The sequence below is a fragment of the Triplophysa dalaica genome, chromosome 20 (assembly GCF_015846415.1).
Source record: "Triplophysa dalaica isolate WHDGS20190420 chromosome 20, ASM1584641v1, whole genome shotgun sequence".
Lineage (NCBI taxonomy): Eukaryota > Metazoa > Chordata > Actinopteri > Cypriniformes > Nemacheilidae > Triplophysa > Triplophysa dalaica.
Window position 1 is genome coordinate 5118218 of NC_079561.1, and position 22914 is coordinate 5141131.

At 37.4% G+C, this 22914-nt stretch overlaps 1 protein-coding gene across 3 annotated transcripts in view; it reads right to left on the bottom strand.

Moving 5' to 3' along the window:
* Positions 1-1042: 1042 nt before the first annotated feature.
* fmnl3 (formin-like 3) overlaps positions 1043-22914 on the bottom strand; it is a 36088-nt gene continuing 14216 nt past the window's right edge. The window contains exons 4-27 of one of the 3 annotated variants that reach the window (XM_056733027.1): positions 22691-22767; positions 19231-19314; positions 18710-18844; positions 18194-18302; positions 17624-17700; positions 16954-17047; positions 14938-15012; positions 14743-14853; positions 14497-14646; positions 12598-12699; positions 11686-12028; positions 10414-10506; positions 10127-10251; positions 9842-10044; positions 9515-9749; positions 9209-9277; positions 8080-8160; positions 7872-8001; positions 7636-7796; positions 7459-7560; positions 6810-6902; positions 6543-6666; positions 4995-5119; positions 1043-2849 (exon numbers count right to left, since the gene is read on the bottom strand). In XM_056733027.1, coding sequence (XP_056589005.1) covers positions 5028-5119; positions 6543-6666; positions 6810-6902; positions 7459-7560; positions 7636-7796; positions 7872-8001; positions 8080-8160; positions 9209-9277; positions 9515-9749; positions 9842-10044; positions 10127-10251; positions 10414-10506; positions 11686-12028; positions 12598-12699; positions 14497-14646; positions 14743-14853; positions 14938-15012; positions 16954-17047; positions 17624-17700; positions 18194-18302; positions 18710-18844; positions 19231-19314; positions 22691-22767 — 2865 coding nt within the window. In that variant the 3' untranslated portion in view covers positions 1043-2849; positions 4995-5027. The remainder of the gene's footprint in view (positions 2850-4994; positions 5120-6542; positions 6667-6809; positions 6903-7458; positions 7561-7635; positions 7797-7871; positions 8002-8079; positions 8161-9208; positions 9278-9514; positions 9750-9841; positions 10045-10126; positions 10252-10413; positions 10507-11685; positions 12029-12597; positions 12700-14496; positions 14647-14742; positions 14854-14937; positions 15013-16953; positions 17048-17623; positions 17701-18193; positions 18303-18709; positions 18845-19230; positions 19315-22690; positions 22768-22914) is intronic. The other 2 variants (XM_056733029.1, XM_056733028.1) reach the window with 2 other exon arrangements.

A 22914-nucleotide genomic window follows, 5' to 3' on the forward strand; every position in this document is an offset into this window, starting at 1 on the left:
TGCTTTGTGACTCAGCTTTTCTTTTGGAGAGATGGGGGATGATTCTTTCATTTTCAGAGGTGAATCACTGAAAATTGCATAACAAAATAATGTATTCAAAGAAACAGAAGGGCAATTCCAGCATTATGGACGTGACATTTGGCGTTTTGGATGTGACATAAAAAATCAGAGAATGAATTTGTTACGATTATATTGAAACATCGGCTTATGTTTAACTGGACCCTTGTTAATATTTTTAACATCAAAAAATTTCAGTCTATGGAAAAATAATATATAAAAAAAGGAAAATGAACATGTGACATAACGGATGTGACAAAAAAAGGACGTGTTTTTGGGGAGACAATAAACTTTGTAGCATTTCTGTAAAATAAAATGTACAATCCTGAAGCAATAATACCCAATGAATGGAGAAGGGATGCCTCTTTATGAAATATTAAATAGTTACTTTATATTCATTTTCATGTGTCCATTTATGAGGAATATGTAGCGTTATGGATTTGACAATCCTGAAAATGGTACTTACCAGACTATGAATTATCATGCATAAAAAATAAAACAAATGCTTTACCAATTTGAAGAGATCTCACATGGGTATTTGAACCACCAGATGTTAAAATCTGTGCTGTTGCCATAGTAAAAACCGCTGGTAAAAACATATTTTTTTGTGGTAAGGTTGACATTTTCATTTCAAGTCATTTCTGGGGTGATGCTCAGTTTAAAATTACCGATTATTCAGAGTGATATCTGCAGATACTGATAGTTTGTTGGTTATATTAACTCTCATTAACTAGATTCGTATATTATGTTAAAATGAATTTTCTTCAATTTCTGAATGTTACTGATTTTCGACAGTTTAAAACTATCGCCCAAAAGTGATTATAGGCCAATATATCGGTGCATCTCTTATTTAAAACCTAGACGTAGTTTGTTATCCCAGGAGTCATGGGATAATATTATACAGAAATTCACAGAATTAAAGAAATGACTATATACTGTAAGAATATAGATATTTTTCTTGAAAAAAATTGGAATTGAGTCAAAATGAAGTCTCAAATATTTTATTTTCCATTGTCATGTTTTCAAATCGGCCTATAACAGAATATCAAGTGAACTGTTGCATTCATTGGTCCATATCAACCAAACTTCCACACTTTGGTACATTCATATTTATTTGTGCTTTTCCTCCAAAAAGGCTAGATTTGTTATATTCTGTAATTCAAAAAGTTACAAAAATAATAAGAAATGTTACTGTTAGTGTTGCCTTTGTTTTTCTCTCTTGAGTTTCAGTTTCTGTGCAGTTTACAGTTCTGTACTATATTGCTCTGCCCTCTGTACTGACTTTCACTTAAGGCTGAAGTCACTGTGTCTGGACAATCATTGAATTGATGCTTAATGATAGTGCAAAGAGAACAATTCTTTGATTAGGAACCAACAACATAATGTATACATTATCAAAATACATAGAATAGATTTTGGTTTCAAGCGAACAGAAGTAATATGGGGGTTGTCATTCATTAGTTTACTGGGCAGCTAGGGTGAACTAGTGTACGAATTATCCCCAAGAGATTTAACAATTTCTTAACAGTTTGATATTTTTAAAGGGAGTAAAATATACGTATATACATAAATCAGTGTGTCTGCAGCATGGAAGAACGGATGAGCACACTTTTCTCGAAGCTTTCATGACATTGAACAAGCACTATGTACAGGATTTTGGTACGTGCAAGTCAAATTTACAATTACAGTCCATTTAAAGACCCCATGTAATCACTTTAGAAGCATTTGATAAATTTTCTAAATAAAGTAGAAAGTTTAGGTGACATCAAAGTCTTCCTTCTATTTTTTGAGAGCATCTGATTGCACAATTACATAAAATGTTGGGCCGAGTCATTTTTAGTTGTTTTCCTGGAAGATAAATACTTCAATACATGTAGTTGCTATATAAGTTAATTCTGTCTCATTTCAGGAGTACTCTACAATAGCATATAGACATCAATGACAACACTCTAGTCGTGATGTCATGAGGTCTTTAAAGTCCGCATGAGGACAGAGGCACCATCAACACAAGGCACATGGTCAGTTAAACAGAGCACTCATTCAGGCCCTTTCATTAAAGCTGAAATGCACATTATATATACATTAAGTATCAAAATGTTACAACAAAATGATTACCAAAAAAGTATAAACTCAGATACAATAATATAGGTTATAAGAAATAATACTGACTCAACAGAAAGGCACATCTTTGTAACCGTAGTACTGATCTAGGTTAACATACTGGAGACAGACTAACCTGCTGCAGGTAAAATAGGATTAACAAATATTTTGAGTTCATAGTTTATAAAGAACTGTACAAACAGGGTCAGGAGAGGACGTCCGCTCTACCCCACTGTCAGAAAGTCATGCTTAGATTGCACAATATAAGGAAACCCATGTTAATGGGCGTGAGATCCCGTTGGCAGGCTCTTCATGGTCGGCCAGGGCTGCCGGTGTCTTTTCTTTGCAACCACTTTTTCCTGTGCGAACACGCACGCTCCTCAGGATTTGCGTTCACGAGAACAGGGTGGCAGCCCTTTAACGTCTGTGCTTTTATGGCTTTGTTGAGAGAGCCTCCAGTGCAGAACCCAAAAAGGATTTCCATAAATAAATAACAACTTCCCCACCCCTACAAATGAAAGACATTGGTTTGGTCCTGCACTTCCCTCAGTCACCGTGAATTGCAGGAAGACGCCATTCAGAAGAAAGCGGGGAGAGGGTAGCAGTGGGTGAGTGAGTGAGGGGTCTTTAGGGTCGCTTCCACCCATTCCGGATCACCGCGTCAGCTCGCAGGAAGGGCTGGCTTCGGAGATCTGTGAGTGGGGAAGGGAGAGAGTTAGATCAGGGAACACTCGGGTTAAAAGGGTCATTTTTAGATTTTGAGCTGACTGCAAATAATCGCACAATGATTGGTTACAAGAGGTGTGAGAACCAGTGATGTTTGATAGAAAAGACATCGTTGGTTCTCACGTCTTATGACCGATCACAGCTTGAATTCTTTTATCCTTTAACCCTCTGGTACTTTCTTAGTCACAGTTTTGATCCCAAAATTGGACTGTTTAATCATGGACGTGATTTGAAAAGGCAAAACGGTCTCAAAGAATAGTCACACGTGTGGTTCTAGGCCAAAAACGTGTGCTTTAGAAAATGAATATGAAAATGAAAAATGTGTTTGTTTTATTAAGTAAAATTTGCTTTAAAAATGCTGTGAAAAAATGTTACAATTTTTTTTAAGTAAAATTTACTTAAAAAAAACTGCACAAATAAACACAAAGAATTAAATAAATCGTAAAAGTTGTTTTTACAGTATTATTGACTTTCACTTAATATCGGGATGGTATGAAGCTTGGTGACATTTATGGAACTTGCTATGTGATAATGGACGTGATTTAGTCTAAATGGAATAAACAGAATCTGAAAAATACTGTGTTACAATAATATTATATTGAAAAAAGTATACTGAAAATAAATAGATCATAATATTTGCGTAAATATTGAAACTATTAAATTCTTTAAAAATGTGAAATATAACAGAAAAATATTAAACCAATTATATTAAACCGATTTTACTGAAGAAAACTAAAGAGCACCAGAGGGTTGAGTATAAAATATCCAGTTATATCAATTTGACTATATGATTTTAGTTTCATTTTCAGGTAATATTGAGTAATGACACCCTTCAATGACCCTTCATTTATAACATACACTGTACAATCTTACCAAAGACAAAAAACTAAACAAAAACAAAGAATGAAAATGAATGAAACACTTTACAGAATCCTTGAGGATGTTTAGACATGTGACAGATACGTACAATGTTCAGCAAGATCTTGAAAATCATTGAAACAACTTATTACCAGACATAAATATACTAGAATTACAGTTCTCAAATACCACTGTATAAGCACTATTTGTAGATCTTGCTGAACACAACACAGATGTGCATGCTTGTGATGATAATAGCATGATAATATCACAAACATGAGAGCCAAACAGTGCAATGCAAAGACAAAGTAGACATAAAGAAGCATAACATGCAGCAGAGATTGAGAGATTTTAATCCTTTCCAAAAGACCTAAATACTGAATGACACTAAAAATGTAATACTTTTGTATTCTGTTGCCTTGTGATATAATACAATTTTAACGGATAAATGGAAATGCTTTGACTCTAAAAATGCTGGGTTGTTTTTACCCATGGGTCAAATATGGACACTTTCTAGGTTAATTTAGCGCAGTTTGTCCTTTTTTGACCCACCATGGGTTGAAAATAACCCACCATTTTTTTAAAGCATATTTATCAAAGCCTTTGCAAAGCCATATTATCATTTAAGGTTGAATAGAATGCAACACTGTACATTTGGCCACATAAGCTTCAGCATTGTAGCGCTGTATATGAGGAAGCACTGCTTAAGCAACTGAATTGATGGTAAAAAGGCCAACAGGAGCGAAGCGAGGTAGAGCTCCATAATGCCTTTCTTACCCTCCAAATATATTGTGCTCAAATATACTCGGATTAACCCCTTGTTCTGCTGGAAAGGTGGAAGAGTTATGGGAGAAAAGATGAGAGTTAGGAGATGACAAACCAAGTGTAATATAACAAGAACTGTTACACATACCAAATGTCTCTGGACAATATGACAGATGAAAATAAAAGGACTATATGCTAAGTATACCTAGCGTTTAAAAAAATCTTACAAATAAAGAAAATCACTATGTATAGTACTCATTTATGAAATCATTTATTAAACATCTCGAACGTTTAATGTATTTTATTTCATTTGTCATATTCCACTAAGAAACATTTGGCCAGTCCCATTTTCCAACAACAACAGCTTGTGCTTTTCCCACAATTCCATTGTGCTTCGGTTAGTAGAGGATTCTGGGTAACCAGAGTGATAGAGGTTCATGCGAGTGTTGTATGCATGCACGTTGGGACAGGTAAGAGAACGGGACAACCTGCGGCATTAGGGTTTTTGGGGGGTTTGGGGGCTAGCAGATGGACTCGTCGAAGAGGTTGGTATCGCAGAAGAAGCGAGAGCCCCGTTTGGCCGTGCGGGCAGTGAAGGGCACACTCTTCAGCACTGGGGGAGGAGGGAAGGAGGTTATATCGGAGGTTAAAGAGGAGCAAACGTATCTGTATCTGAGGAAACTTGCTTTGGTCCAACCGCTACCTGTAGATGTTCACATTTCAATTAAGCTAATGTTCAACTGATAGTTCACCCAAAATTCTGTGATCATTTATTTACCCTCTTGTCATTTCAAAGCTGCATGACTTTCTTTTTTCTGCAGAACACAGAACGTTGGTAACTGAACAACTTTGGCACCTATTGACTTGCATTCAGAGTTTTTATATATATTTTAGTTTTATTAATATTTTAAATAAGCTTTATATCTTTAGTTTTTATGTTACGTTTTAGCAATATCGCTATATAATTTTGTCATATTTTAATTTATTTGTTTATTTTGCTATATAATATTAATTAATTTCTATTTTAGTTTTTGTCTATTATTATAATTTAAGTGCAATTTATTTTTGAGGCAACATTTCAGTTTTTCCAAAAAGGTTTAGGTCAATATTTTATTTGATATCAATGAAGAGAGACGTTTTCAGAGTAGGAATTTTAGTAAACTAAAAGAACCTGCTTGTATGGCAAGTGAATGGGTCCCATCGCTGGTTAACAACTTTCGGTTAAGTGTAAATGATGAGAGAATTTTCATTTTTGGGGGGTGAATTATCACTTTAAATTCACACAATGAACTTAATGCATAGAAAAATATGATGATATGATTAAAGTTACCTTATTATAATTATTAAGTATAAAAGTCTGAATTCTTTTTGCTTCACCTAATTGGAGTTTAAACAACTGTTTTAATGTGGGTATAAGAAACTTAAAACGGATATTAAGAATAAAATACTAAATGCAAATGTAAAACGCTTCTATTGTACATTTTTCTTAACTGAACTCAATACAAATGATATTATCAGCATAACCATGCTAAATATTTCTAAATATAAAAATTCTGTATTTTTGTGCAGATGGTCACTTGCTTATTTTATGACAGACATTAAAATATTGCAGAATGTAAAATCGAATAGCTCTTTTATTTTATTCTGCACTAAATAAGAATTTAATTTCAGATTTTCAGCATAGCCTCAGGTCCCACTGTACATGTTAATGTTAAGTATAATGACGCTCCCTAAAAAGCATTAATATCGATTAAATCCTGATTTCTTTGTGACCGGGGGTGGCAGGAGAGGACATACAGTATCTGTCTTCTAAAAACGAAAACATTCTTACATTTTTCTAAAAGACAAATTTAAATGCAATGATCCCTGAGATGATTCGAACGTAAAAACACCAGGTCGGTTTTAACTGATGTGCATTTGAACGGTGTGATGACTGAGCTGCAGGGGTCGTAGTACAACGTAACAGAGGGTACACTGCTGGTGTGGAGAGCTGTGGACCACCACAGTGATTCTGGAGCGTCGACTGCCCCTCCCACCTGTGATGATGTCTTCAATGGTGCCGTCTTTTCCCTCATACACCGGCCGGTGGTCTTTGGCTTGTCTTCGTCTGAGCTCTGCGATCAGTTCCTGCTGCCCTTGCCTCTTCTTCTGAGCCTGGACCTGCAGAAGTAATATAAACCAGGAGAAAAAAGATGTTTCACTGCTCACATTAACCAGAATTGCGAGATTCAAAAGTATTTTTTGAGTAAAGCATCAGGTTTGCCTCTACTGTCTTGGATTCAGATTGTGTTTGTTTAGGTCACCTTAGGGTCATGCTGTTTGGCTTCCTGCGCTAGTAGTTTCTCTCTCATGGCCGCTTCCTGCTTCTTCCTCTGTTCATTTTCATCCACAGCCTCCTGTAGAGAAAACAACACAAAGATCCATCAAAAAGGTGAGCGTGTCCTTCACGCTGCGCCACATGCAAACGACGACCTCCTATCTTCAGAACCACGGCAATCTGTGAGTATTGTGATCTGAATATAGACACATGGATCTTGGACCTTTTGCGGTTCCTCGTGTGCGCTCATAAATCCGCCGGCAGAACAATGTGAGGAAGAGGGGTGTGTATGCGTCCGGGACAGAGGCGGTACAGGCCAACCTCAGTCTAAACACAACAGCTGCCCTTAAACTCAGCCCTGCTGCCCCTTCCTGTTATTCGCCCCGGGCTAAGGTTCGCTGCTCCTCCACCCCTGAACTGTGATGCTGATACACTGACCAGGAAGACTTAAAAAGGGCCTGACGACAAGGCGTCTCATTCAAAGTCTGTTTTACTACCACTGAACGCTAGTCAGGTTGTTTCTCGCTTTTCGTTATGTTGAGTTTATGGATTTCCAACAGCATTTAAACACACAAAGCGTTTTAATATGAAGAAGTAAATGACACGCAGAAGTAAATTTGTGAACCATCACATACCTTGTAAGCTCTGATGAACCTGACGAACACTGGAAATAACACGGAGGGCGGCGTTGTCTTTGGACTCTCTCCAAAATAAAGCACCACATTGTTGAAGGCCTCCTGGAAGTAGATTCGATGAGAGATTCAAATAATCATTTGTAGATGCTTGAAAATCTGAATAGCGTGTTAAGCTACCTCAGCAGTCTTGGCATCTTTCTGCAGTTTGTCCAGCTGGGTATCGCTGGTCTGCAGGAAGCCTTTGAGAATGGGATGATCGTGTTGACTGCTCTCCTTCCTGACCAGCTCCATGCCTTTACCGAGCTCCTTAACGTCCAACAAAACGTTCTCCAGAGAGACTGCGAAAATACATTGATTCAGTAATGATTGACATATCACAGTATGTGTAGGCAGGAGATTCTAATGGAGCAGACCTGCCGCAGCTTTATCCACAAAGTGCAGCTCATTGTAGAAAGTGGCCAGTTCGGGATATTTCTCTTTTACAACCAGAGCAATGTAGTGCAGTAATGTCATCTTCCGGTCTGTAGATTTAGTATCTAGCAGCTGAAAGAGAACAACAAGGATGAGAAGAGCCGTTTTTATATCACAATATATCACAATAATACTGAGGTTATGTCTCACCAGATCCAAACTCTGCAGTTTGAAGCCATACACAGACCCTCTCTTACTACTGTTCATGTAGTTTCCCAAAGCAAGAATGATCTGTGTGGAGAAAAAAAGCAGTTTAAAAAACAGCTTAAGTCATTTTGTTTGTACATTAAATTCCATGATGTAAATAACATTGTGTCAAAACATATTTAGTGTTTGGGGTGTAAAACGATTAATCGTGATTAATCACATCCAAAATAAAAGTCTGTGTTTACATAATATACTGTATGTCTGCATATTGTTGTTCTATTTATAAACACATACACATACATGTATATGTTTAAGAAAAATGTAAAAATCAATCAATGTTTGTAAATATTTTCAATTGTATATTCATATTAATAAATGTATATAAACTCATATATATGTATATGTGTTTATAAATACAAATTAATATGCACAGAACACAAACTTTTATTCTTGATGCGATTAATCACGATTAATCGTTTAACAGCCCTAATTTACTGACAAAACCCTTGTCAAAAAAATGTTTAGGATCCAACTTTTGGTTATTACAGTTTGAATTTAGTATTATTAGTTTTTATTCATATTTTAAATAAGCTTTTATTTTTAGGTTTTTAAAATTGTTATTTTAGTTGAATGTTTAACAACTTTCTTATATGCTTTTGTTATTGTTTTTTTATGTTGCTATGTAAGATTAATTCACTTTAATTTAATTTTTGTTAATTATAATCATTTTACTGCTTTCAACTTATTTAAGTTTATTTCTGAGGCAACATTTCCAATAAGGTTTAGTGCGACATTTTATTTGATTTCAATCAACAAAAAGCTTTCAAAGTTTTAATTTTAGTACTAAAATAACCCTGGATGTAATGTCAATGAAATAATTTTTATTTCAGCATTTTAAATAATTCATTTCAGTACGATAAATGAACATTTGAGTACTGTATTTCAAAATCTTTTTGCAGAAAATGTTTTCAGCAATGCATTCCCTATTTGTTACATTTTATTAATCAAAAACTTTGATGCTCAAAATCTGCATAACTTTTTGAGAATCCAGCCTAGATTTCACAGTTGGGTGAAATTTTGGAAAATGTTGAGCAGTGATACACTGAAAACTTGAGAAATGCGAGACACTTACTTCAAGTATCTTCTTTAATTTTGGAGAGGACTTCACGGAAGCTGATGCCGCAATGATGGCATTGAGTTGCTATAGATTAGAAAAGGTTTGTCACACAATGATCACATGATCTTGCCTAGCACATCAACATCATTCTAACCTAAAGCCCAAATTTCAATCCAAAACTACAACAACTACTGTCAAGGATGGAAATGCTGTTCAAGCCCCTCCCTTACACCCTCAATACAATTGATTCATATATAATTCACAGTGAATGGTCATTCTTCAGGAAAAAAACAGCAAATTTCCCAATATGTGATTGCTCACCGGTGTCAGCATGTTGACATTATCGCTGAAGTTTCCCACAAATGTGATGATGCTCATTCTCTGAGTGAGACGTTCAATCTTGCTGAAGAACAGCATGAAGCGGTCCTCCTCAGCCAGCTGATCCAGAGGTCTTCTCTCCCGCTCATACTGACGCATGAGTTTGCTCTCGGCCTCAGTGGGTAGAAACCGCATGAGACATTCAACAAAATCCACCGGAAGAGCCTTCAAATCAAACCTGAAATCACAATCATTGTCACGTCAAGACATATGTTCACAAAGTTAAAACCAAATCAATACCAAAGCATTATAAGGAGTGTGAGTACGTACGTTTGAATGGATTTGCAGATTTCCTCCGTGGTCTTGTTTGCCTTGCGTAGAGTGATGGCCAGGTTCTTCGAGCGGTTAGAATCCAGCAGCTGTACTTTGTTCACGACCTTCTGAGACACTTTGCTCTTTGAAGTCGACACATCCACCACAGGACCTTGAGCTTTCGTCTTGAACAGCTCCTCAAACTTCTCTAGATCCAACTCCTACACGGCATCAGAACAAGAGCGTCATGAAATGAGCATTGACGAAATGAAAAACGGCTCCGTGCGTTTCACGGTCACGCACCTCAAGCACACGCTCATCGTCGATCTCGTTGAAGACGGTGCCGTTGATCTGGTTGGGTTTCAGCGCAGTCCAGTTGAAGATAGGAAGGCGGAACTTGGTTTTTATGGCTTTTTTAATGCGAATGGCTAAAGGACCAAAAGAACATTGGGATTGAAAAGTCAACCTTTACAAATTCATTATAAATAAAATATGTATCCATGTGTACACAGTGATTTTGGTTGTCTACATATCACAGATAAATTAATGCAGTGGCTGATGTTTTATTCTTTTTTTAAACTATGCTTTACCTGATAAACCTAAGCTAAGGATAACTGATGGTGATGATGATCCAGATATAGGTAGAGGTGGTGGTGGAGGAGGAGGGATATGAATAAACTCCACTGTGGAAGAAAAGACACATTGGGAAAACATTAAGCATCATTTTCATTGACACATTCACTCACTATTAGTCTAATGGGTTTAAATGAATATTGAGCGTGAGTCCAGCTGTTTCCTCAGCAGAACTGCACTTTAGCTAAAGGAAAGAGCCGAGCTTTTCCTCTTCCTGCTAAGGCTGTGATGACATATATTTAAGAGTTGTAACACAACCGTTTTTCTGTGTCAATCATATTCTACAAAGACAGTATTTTGTCTTGAATCTAAAACTTTAAAGAAATCCTCACGCGGCCATTTCCAGTGACAGGATGTGATTTGGCACCATTCCAAACATTTTACAGAAGAAAAGCAGGTTGGGCTGAAAATAACATCTCTGAACTCAAAGCTATACACCCGCAGAAAGAAATTACGAGACCATTCAAGTTTTGTCTTGAACTGTTCCTAAAATACACGTATGAACATTAGTAGACGTGTTTACAGTCTATCAAGTTACATTTTACTGCTGCTAATAAAAAAATATGTATTTATGTTTGGAGTTTTGGATAAATGTTGTCAGAAGTTTGTAGAATGAAACAAATATGATAATTTCCCCTAAACACGTATAAATCAGTGGCGATCGGTGACTCCTCTTCAGGGGAAGCAGGGATTTAAAATACGCGTTCAGCGCTTCACGTGAACCTATGTGCATCACGCATCATGCCAAAATACGTACCTGCTGCAGACGCGTCGAAAGGGTTTATGATAAAAGAGATGCTCGTGTTCAGAAGACACTGTGTTAACACTCAACTAGGATTACACATGAGACTAAGTGAGTATCTAGCAAACGGAAGCGTCTCTTTTATTAAAAAAACAATACATGTTTTCCGAGTTTAGCGTTACTGCTTCCCATGAAGAGGAGTCATGGATCGCCACTGCTATAAATAGTACATTCAGAAAAATTAAATAATGTTAATGTTTTCTGTGGCTGTATACAATGTTGTATTTGTTTTGGGGTGTTTATGTTATAGCCAATTAGATTTCTTCATCATTCGCTTCTCAAGTCAGTTAAAACCTGGGAAACAAAACACTACAAAGTGGCATGAAGTTTAAACCTCTAACCCTAAACACACACACACACACATCTACATCAAACGGCGTAATCTGTCATTTTGTTGTCAACTTCATATTTTTCCTTATCTCACTACCTTCTGAGGGGAGGGGTGGGGCAGGTGGAGGTGGTGGCGGAGGCGGGGGAGGAGGCGGAGCAGCAGCTTCTAAATCAGCAAAAGAAGTGATGCCTCCGATCCTAGTCACGCCTGCAGAAAATGAGCCCAGGTCTCCCGGAGGAGCTCTAGTCACAGACCCAGCACCACCCAGAGGCTCAATGGCAATGTCTCCATCAGGCTGTTTTCGCAGACGGATGGTACCCTGCTGCTCCAACTCCAGCAAACGCTTCTCAATGTTGTTGTGCCTCTGGAAAGCAGCATCTTTCTCCTGGATCATCCGTCTCAGCGTGTGCACCTGTGTGTTGGCTGAATCGTTCGTCTCCTGAAGAACCAGCATGTAGAGTCACATGATAATGTGAGACCAGTCAATGTTTGGGAGGATATATAACACCTGATTTTCTCACGTAGCACAAAACTGTTTTGTAATGACTATTTTTGTCTTGTTTTCCAGTAAAAATACTAAATGATTTATAATTATTAATAAATATATTAATTGTGTTTTAAATTATTATGACATAGATATTATACATTATTAATGTTCTTATTTGGAAAGACAAACTGACTAAGATACTAAGACTTCTTTACAGAGACTTCACCTTAAAATATTTTCAAATAAAAAAAATATATATAAGCATAATAATTATAATCTTCTTAATAAAAAACGTAACATTTTGCCACTGTTTTGCCAAACCACTGTTAAATACATTTCTTTAGTTTAGACAAAGACACAAAAACCTAAATAATAATAATAATTACGGTGTTTCTGTTGCTTAATTCATTTAATCACTTAATTCAACTAATTTACATAATTTTACATAAATCCAATACATAAATACAGGTAGCATGTCTAGCACAAGCTAATACCGTGTTTATGTACTTAAGTGGTCATACCTTTAAAGAAGTTAACTCCTTGTCTTTGTGTAATAGTTGTTTCTCAAGGTCTGCTACCTTCATCATGGTCTCATTTTCAACATCTAGAAGCTTCTCTGTCACCTAAAACAAAAGGAGAGCGGAAGAAAACACGACAGAATTGGATGAGTGAAAACAGAATGCATCAGCACTGATCCTATAACACGGTCCTCTCTCTCTCTCTCTCTCTCTCTCTCTGATCAATCCAGAGAACAATTACAGCAGCATGACACAGCATCACTTTCACTTTTGAAGCTGCAGAGATTACACACACAGTGGAAAATTTGGGGAATTCTGATGTCCTCCCCCAGCATATGCTTGAAGTGTTTGCTGTGTCATTTGTGTATTTCAACACTTTTCAGCCCACAGTCAGACCCACTATGGAGTCAAGATTATCGAAACAATCTCACCTTTTGTTTTTTTAGTTGACTTATAACTTTTTTAAGAATGATATCATAAATTTAGCCCTTACTGCTTAACAATGACAAAAAAGCATTTTACACTTTTATTTAAGAAGTCTAAATAACATGATAAATTACAATATGGAAGACATCATGAGTCAATAATTATTCTGTGTATCTGGCTGAATGTTGTGGGTTAATATAACACACTGACACTGTTTACCCTCTGAACTCTAAATGAACTATGATAGTAGCCATTAAGATATTTAAAGGTAAAGTGATCATTTTATAATTTAACAGAAAATAAATCTGTTTAATGAAATAAATACAATTAAAGTGTGTAACCTACCTGTACAAAACCAGTCTTATGAGTAAATTGACCCTGTACAACAAAACCAGTCTTATTGTTAAAATGTCCCTGGACATTAAAACCAGTCTTATGGGTAAATTGAGCCTGGACGACAAAACCAGTCTTATGGGTAAATTGACCCTGGACGACAAAACCAGTCTTATGGGTAAATTGAGCCTGGACGACAAAACCAGTCTTATGGGTAAATTGAGCCTGGACGACAAAACCAGTCTTATGGGTAAATTGACCCTGGACGACAAAACCAGTCTTATGGGTAAATTGAGCCTGGACGACAAAACCAGTCTTATGGGTAAATTGAGCCTGGACGACAAAACCAGTCTTATGGGTAAATTGACCCTGGACATTAAAACCAGTCTTATGGGTAAATTGACTCAGGACATTAAAACCAGTCTTATGGGTAAATTGAGCCTGGACGACAAAACCAGTCTTATGGGTAAATTGACCCTGGACATTAAAACCAGTCTTATGGGTAAATTGACTCAGGACATTAAAACCAGTCTTATGGGTAAATTGACCCTGGACGACAAAACCAGTCTTATGGGTAAATTGAGCCTGGACGACAAAACCAGTCTTATGGGTAAATTGACTCAGGACATTAAAACCAGTCTTATGAGTAAATTTGTAGAAATTGAGATGTTCACATAATATGAAATCTGAATAAATAAGCTTAATATTGATGTATGAGTTGTTAGAATAGGACAATATCTGGCTTATATACAACTGTTTAAATCTCTGGTATGTGAGAGTGGACAAAAATCGAAATATTGAGAAAATGGCCTTTGAAGTTGTTAATCGGGGCATTGTGGCAGGCCATCCAAGCCACAACAATACCGTTTTTATATATTTAAGGTAGGAAATTTACAAAATATCTTCATGGAACATGATCTTTACTTAATATACTAATGATTTTCGGCATTAAAGAAAAATTTATCATTTTGACCCCTACATTGAATTATTGTCTTTTACTAAAAATGTTCCCGTGCTTCTTAAGACTGGTTTTGTGATCCAGGGTCGAATATAATAAAATAGGCCCAAGTGTTGATATTCTAAAGTCAATGGACATTGTTCTGGTTTGTGCAATATAAACATACAACAGTAATGTGCTCTTACATGTGACAAATGTTCCTCCAGCTCTTCCACCTTCTCCAGTGCCACATTCTTTGTTTCAGCGTCCTCCAGCAGTCCTCCAACATCAAACACATTGTCCAGGTATGCCTGAATCTGCACCGATAGCTTATCGCTCTCTGTGTGCTTAGATTTCTGTGAGGAAACACAAAGATCTCTGTTTAATGTTTATGTACAATGTTTAGGAACTTGACTGTTTAAATCTGGCTTGTGGATTTTTTTGACTGGTACCTCTAGGAAGTCATCGAGGCCCAGCTTAGTGAACTCATACTGCAGATGTACACGAAAGTTCATGTCCTCCACCGAATGGACCATGATGTTGATGAACTGCATACAGGCAACCTAAAACACGAACATGTTTATTTACGCATGCAGATTTTCTCACACACACAAGTTTGGAATACAGAAGAGCATTTTTGGACCTACCATGAAGTCGATGTTTCCATCTTCACTACGAAAGTACTCCATCAGCTTCTCAAACCGATGTTTCTCCTTACACACCTGTTGTGAACACAAATGTATTAAGTTCCTATGAGTGAACAGATTAAGATATAAATAAAGCTGAGCTTGAAGATCTTGGATCGCAGTCAATTATGAAAGAGATGTATTATATAGGATCTAAAGTAGGCTACTATGGACATTAATGGAAGAGGAGATCCAGTTAAAGGGACAGTTCTCCCAAAAATGCAAAATCTGTCATCGCTTACTCAACCTCGTTGTCATTTCAGACCAGTATGACTTTCGCAGAACACAAAAGAAGATATTTTGAAGAAAGTCGGTAAAAGTCACCGCTGGCACCCATTCACTTCTATTGTATGGACACAAAACCAATGCAAGTGAACGGGTGTCAGCTAACAACATTCTTCAAAATATCTTCTTTTGTGTTCTTCGGAAGAAATAAAGCCATACAGGTTTGAAATGAGTAGAGGGTGAGTAAATGATGACAGAATTGTAATTTTTGGGTGAACTATCACCGTAGCCGTTACACCTTACCAAGGTAAGAAAAAGGCAAGACAGAACATAAAACCTGGCGTTTTGTAAACATGGCTTTATTAAAATGATTAACTACATCAGCCTGCACCGGCTTGTTTGTGTACATAATGAAATAATGGTGGATTGTTAAATTCACGCCTCTAAATTCAATGTCAGGTTAACCACAGACTCTTTGAAGACTAGTTTTGAAGAAACGTAGCCATTACATTTCTCTCTGGAAAGCAGCGGGTCCCACATTGTTGAGACGGTTGTGTTGATGAGCTCTTATGGTTTCTCAGGGCTGAGACAGGCAGTTACGTGCTAAATGGCCCGTTTCCGGTATTTAAATGACTAGGCAAACGGGTCGAGTCTGCGGGCAATTCAGTCCCCCGAAACACTGATCCTTATCAGGGAATTAATGATACGACTGGCTTAACATGTGGTGTTTTCCCACAAAATGCACACTGGATAGGGAGGGGGGAAATGATTCTGGTATTAGATATGGCTGTTTACAGCTCTGTATGTAAAAGAATAAGCAAAAATGTGTGACCACAAACAAAACAACTATAACACAGTTTTAAAGCGACGGTTCACCAAAAATGAAAAATTCTTTCTTCATTTACTCACCTTTGAGTTGTTCCAAATCTGTATCTGTAATCTCAATTTCTTTGTTCTGATGAACACAGAGAAAGATATTTGGAAGAATGCTTATAACCCAACAGTTCTTGGATGACATTGACTACCGTACCACATACTATGGTAGTCAATGGTGGTCAAGAACTGTTTGGTTTCAAGCATTTGACCCAAATATCTCTGTGTTCAACCAAACAAAGAAATTTATACAGATTTGGAACAACTGGAGTGAGTGAGTAATTCAGGACAGAATTTTTATTTTTGAGTGAACTATCCATTTAAGGGTACGACTGTACTTTTTTATGGGGTTTCATCTAAACCTCTTACCGTAAGTATTAAAAAACACGTTTTTGAAAAAAGAGCTTAAAAGTGGTTCTGTGTCCATACAATGGAAGTCAATGGAGTCCAATGTTATTCGGTTATGATCTCGAAATGTCTTTCTTTTTTGGCTCACTCTTGTTCGAATCAAAGGTAAATCATCAACACTATCGTAATCGGCTTAAACGCATGCGAGTTGTCTCGAGTTGGGTAGCCAGGTGCGCACCCGGGTTCACTTGACAGCTTTCACATATCTTTCATGCGAACCGTGCCCCATTTTGAACTAAACTTCAAGTTTGAAATCTAATTTTGGGCTGAATTGTACCCTTATTCTTTGGTAAATATATGGTCTGAATTTGCCATTGGCATCCAAAGTATGAGTCATTGGCCGTACACCCAAGCTTGTCCCAAACATTTTTGCAACCTTGCATTCAAAGGGTGCAAGATCACATATAGTTGCATTCAAAACACCATCAAGGTTTTTTGTAGTACACATGGTGTAAATGTCCCAGCTTCTACCTCTTTGAAGTTATCAAACGCCGAAAGGATGATTTCATGGCCTCCTCGCACCAAACACACAGCAGCTAGCAGTTCCAGGACCAGCGCCTTTGTTCTGAAAGCACAACAATAGCCTCTGTGAGCATTCAGGCAAAATACTCGACAGAGCGAGATTCCCACAGTAACAAGTGTAACGTTACCAACGTGATAGATCATTACCCACCCACACCTGCTTAGATCTGTCCTTCAGGGAGAACAGTAGCTTTGTGTCCATTGTTATACAATTTTCAAAATCAGAAACATGATAGGAGGGGTTTATCACCGCCTTTCATCTTCAGCTTCTCAGAAGGGTCATTTATGATGTTAAGTAGCTTCAGTGTTTTTTATACTGTACATGTTTATAGGCATACGTTTATATGTTGATATTGAATAAACAGTCATTGTAAAGATTTTTATCAAGATTTTCAGCTAAGTGATGTTAGCAAAGTCAAGGGGTCCGATCCTTCAGCCTGCAGTCATGTATCATTAATCCTCTCAGAGGGTTTCATTCATTCCTTACAAAACTCTAATAGCCAACTTCATAGCAAAAACTGAGACAAAAGACTTTTGAAGGCTTTGGTTCAGTTAGTAACACTACCTGTGTGATGATGAAATCACAGACCTTTGTGAAGATTGTTAAATAGATTCTTACCTAGGGTTCTTGTTGTTTAAACTGAGGGCAATCTCATTGACAGCATGTGCGTGAGACATGACAAGATTGAAGCCGTACTAAGGTAAGAAAAAAATGAAAATCATGTTAATTCTGACATAAATGTTTTACATGTTTCACTGTTTGTAGTTTAAAGGTCCAGTGTATGAAATGTAGCGGCATCTATTGGTGAGGATGCGAATTGCAACCAACGGCTCACTCCACCCCTCCCTTTCTAAGCATTACGGAGGTTGACACTGAACTAAGATGTCATCACAATTTCGTTTCTTTGCTGAAGGAGATAAATTATTTACTGAATGCGCTCTATACAGCAGTTTGTCCGTTTTAATCTTCTGTACAAACAACATCATTCATCTAAGGGGTGTATGCAGATAGAAATAGCTCATTCCAAAGAACTAAAACAACGCTTCATTATGTAATGACATACTGGACCTTTAAATGAAAATCATCAGTTTAGATTCTTTTGTAATACCACTAGAGGGAGAAAATCCTGTTTTTTTAACAGTTTGCTTTAACCAATTCTTTTAACCACCACATCATTGCATCCTGTACCTGATAATTCATGATCGCCCTAAGACACATAATGCACACGTGCACATCATCCTTTTGACTGACTAATCTGGAGTTCTTGACGGTTTTGCTGTTGGGTAGTGTGCCATACCTGTTATAGAAATAAAAAAATCACTTTAATGTGATATAACACACACACACACACACACAATTACATTTGCATGTGCCGTCTAACGTTACCCTCAGGGAGTGTTGCTTTGACTCATTTGGTAAAATGATGCATGTGATTATAGTTTCTGTGTAAAGCAGTACAAAAGTCAGTCATAGTGTTAACAAATACTTAGAATTAATCACCATAGGACACTTTCAACGAATAGTGTGCTATTGGTGTTGAAAAAATACCTTTTTTAGAAGCCTTATTGTGTAGCCTATTAGTAGAAACTAACAGTTCATAAAAATGCACAACAAACTCAGAACTGGCAAATGCAAGATATCAACGTCTCAAAGCAAGGCAGTGCACAGCAGCAAGCACAAGCAGGCCATACACACAGTACATACCGGAGGACGGATTGCCGCGCAGAGCGCACCAGCGTATTGCAGCCGTTCTGGTGCAGATCCTCGATGGACCTGCTCCAGGACTTAGTTTTGTCCAGCAAACAGTCATCCGCAATCTCCAGCGCCTCAAAGTCCAGCCTGAGCCGCGCATACGGGGAACCGCACATAAGGAAAGCGAGGGGATAAGGGTGGGGAGGGTAAGCAACAAAGCTCGGTAATGGGGTCCAGGGTTATGCAGACAGCAGCACAGGACCATCCGAGTATATTATAGCATGGCATATCAAAGCTTAAAATGCTGTTTTTGTGTGTGTGACCCTCCTATAATGGGGGACCACTCAGACAAAGATTTTGTCCAAGATTGAACAATCAGCGAGTTCATAAATATAACAACATTAGAACCCTTATTTTCGTAGATACAAATGTACTGTATATTTTAAAGGCCATGAGGCATGGACCGGCGGATGGGAGTGTTTTGATCTTGTGAGAATGTCTGTGGTTGGTTGTTTGGAGGGCGTGTCACTCACATGACAGCACACTGGGCGAAGGAGAGATACTCCACCAGAATGTCCAGTCCTCTGTTGTCATCATTGAGGAATTCACGAACCCAGCTGTCACATTAAAGAGATAGATGTTAAACATCCAACTGAAATCAAACAATGTTTTTTTAAATGCTTAAGAACAACTATTGCTTGTCCAAGGTACAGTATTAAATATCAATCATATGTTGACTATTTAACTAGGTTACTGTTGTAAATGAAGTTATTATTTTGTGTAGTCGACTATATATTCACCAAGATTAGTGAGCTTGTCTAAGGTACTTCTAAATAAACAAACATAAGAAAAAATCTTAAATTATTAAAGTCCTAGTGAAATAAAAAAAATAAAAAATTTATGAAATATTGCAGCGTTTATTGTACTGTAAATAGTTTATCGATGCGGGTCACTCTCTTTTTAAAATCCGTGTGCGCTTAAGTCTTTCGCTAAAATCTGAAAATGCACTTCCTTCCTGTGATGACTATCCATCTTAAATGACTATTAGACGGCTTGGGCGGAGCATCCATTAACTCCTCCCCTTCCACTGCCAGTTTGCTTCAAGTTCCATTTTTATACATTTTATACATCCAATCAAATCGGAGAGAAAGACGAAAGCCACCCCCACTATTTTTCTCTGTAAAATCTGGAAACGCGTCAATATACGGAAGTAAAAACGATCGCAACTTCCAGTTCAAGGGGACTTTAACATCTTTCAGATTCTGCATGGCAACTGTATACACTGCAAAAGTAGATTTCTTACTAAGCATTTTTGTCTTGTTTTCTAGTACAAATATAAATAAAAGTTCTTAAATCAAGAAAAGTGACCTAAGATACTTAGTTTTGTTTTATAAAAGAAAAGGAAGTTAACGAAGTTCAAATTAAAATTAAGAGAAGTTTAAATTAAGAATTAAGTTTGTTTAAAACACGCAAAAAAATCTGCCAGTGGTGTAAGAAAAATAAAGTTCAATTGGGTACTAAAGAAAAAAGAAAGACTAAATTAATGCTTATTTTTCTTACCCCCTTGGCAGATTTGTACTTGTCTTAAACATAAATATAAATAAATCTTTCTCTCATAAAACAAAAACTAATTATATCTTACATCACATTATGTGTCAAGTAAATGTCTGATTTAAGAAAACTCTGATATTTGCACTAAAATATAAGATAAAAATGTTTGGAAAGAAATTCATTTTTGCAATGTACAAGTATATCTTAAGACGGCCTCAAATTCATTTTTTTTATTAAAAATGTTGTAAACATATTTTGCATACTTGATTATCACTTCTATATCCACAATAATACAAGTGTAAAATATCTTGAATGTCGGATCATGCTGACTTTAAACAGACATTTTCTTCCTAAAGGCAGATCTGACTTGACTGACTTGGCAGAACAGCGCTGGAAAGTCTAGAAAATAGTCTAGCTTCAAATTTCCTTTATTTAGCTTCAGATTACTTAGAACACTAAGCGAAAGGAATTCCCACCATGGAGAGAACAGGAACGTGGAGGGCAAAAGCCTGAGAGAGAACCCCGGAGAGGAGGTTAAACATCAGACACAAGCAATGTTTAGACTGCTTTTCTAACACAAACATCCACTTATATATACATGCATTCCTCTTTTTTTCTGCCTGTCTCTCACATTCTTTCTCATTTAACCCTAAATAGCTAACTGTAATGATAACTACAGTGTTTGTCTTTATTTATTTACCATGATGACGTTTCAAACCAGTCTGACTTTCTTTTCTCTGTGAAAGTCAAAAGAGATGTTTTTGAAGAATTGCACTAATTGCATTTTTCGTGAAATACATGAATGGATTGAATTTGAATAGGACAGTTAATTTAGTTGTATGAAGATGGATTAAAGATGCACCACCAAAGTGTGTTTGTTTGTCTTTTGCATAGAAGTTGATTGACAGGTCTATTATCAATGTGGCCAAAGATGCTTTAGGAAAGAAGCTACCGACCTCCCAAAACAGCACACAAAAGACAAAGATAAGCTACAAAAATGGACTTTTCGGACTGTAATGATGGTGGGGACTCGCTCCATCATCAGCTTCCTGTTTAGCACCTCCCCCTCCCTGCTCCCCTTTACACCCTTTTCCTGTCCGGCCAGATGCGATTGTCTTGGCAAAGCAGAAGCACATCGGAAAGAGGCCAGGGATCAGGCACATGCAATAAACAGTCTTCTGTTCCATTTCATCTAGCCCCAAAAATCTCTGTGAAAATAGCCTTCCTATTCTTTTACTTCAGTTGCTGATGAGAAACACATCACTGTTAACTCTTAAACCAGAAAAGGATGCTAGTGGCTATTTGTGGCTCACAAAGAAGACAAAGGAAGTCATTTATAATCATCTTTGTTTTCTCAGATTTTGTTAAGATTGTACATTAAAGAGCTGATTCAGGTGACTGGATCACAATGGTGAAGCTGTATAGTTACAATTAAAGGCACAGTATGTACATTTCGCCACTGGAGGTAAAAAAACAATGACAAATGCGTAGCTTGATGACGCTGTGGATGATGGGAGTTGTAGTCTTCACATCTACAGCCAATGGAAATCAATCGGACTTGTGTCTTGCATTGAAAATCGGAAAATGAGGAAAATGTTAACATGCGCTATCAATGAGCTAGTTAAAGGTCCAGTGAATGAAATTTAGCTGCATCTAGCGGTTAGGTAGCAAGCAGCAACCAACGGCTCACTCCACTTCTGCGCCCTCTCTTTCAAATTGCAAGTTGTATTCAGACATTTTTTGCACTATTACATATTTTGCAAAAATGGTTAACAGCACAGACAGTGTGTCCCAATAAATAAGGCTATCAGCCAGCACAATTCATTCTTGGTGAATTCCTCATATTGTTTTTTGCATGCGTATGTGTTGTGTGCCCAAAAGAAAAGCATAATAAGGTTTCCAGTTGACAGTGTTTCATTGTTTATTTCTGTGTGTCGCAGTCTCAATGTTTGTGAATCTTTGTGTGTGTATATCTATTTGTAAGGTCTTTTCACACACTACAATGTCGGATGCTCCGGGCTTCCTGGTACTCCACCATACACAACCGAGTTTCCTGCTGGCTAGAGCTGTTAGGGGTGTGCGTGTGTGAAGTACAAGATGAATAAAAACCATCTGGGCTCTATAGACTGATCTTTAAGCACAGGGAGGCTGTTGGAACAGCAGGGATCTGCGCACAGGCAAAAACACTACATCTAGCTTTCTACAACAGGAAGAACAAAGAAAGAGTGATTCTTTACAGGCGAAGGCCAAACAATACCACAGCTTCCCGTCTATACAACCAGCAGCGCTATTGTTCTCTAACACTGTACATAGGTGCCTCATAACCTCACCGCCCTGGTTACTGGAGGATCATGGGAGATTTGCTTTGGGGATGTTAGAAGAGATCAGTAGATGGTGAGATGGGAAGGAGGGATTAAATGAGCGAAGAGAGGAATTACTCACCCAATGTGATTGGTTCTCAGGGATATTTCCAGCTCCCGCAGGACTTTGGTGGATTCTTGAACCCTCCTGCGGAATTTCTGAACGGAGGAAAAAGCTGATGATTATTAGCGTGTTTGGGAAAATAGTTGAGTAAATTATCATAATAATAAACACATTGACTAATGCCGGGGTGAAACCGGTCCTGCAAAAACAATTTGTGGTTTACTGCTCTACGGGGTCAACAC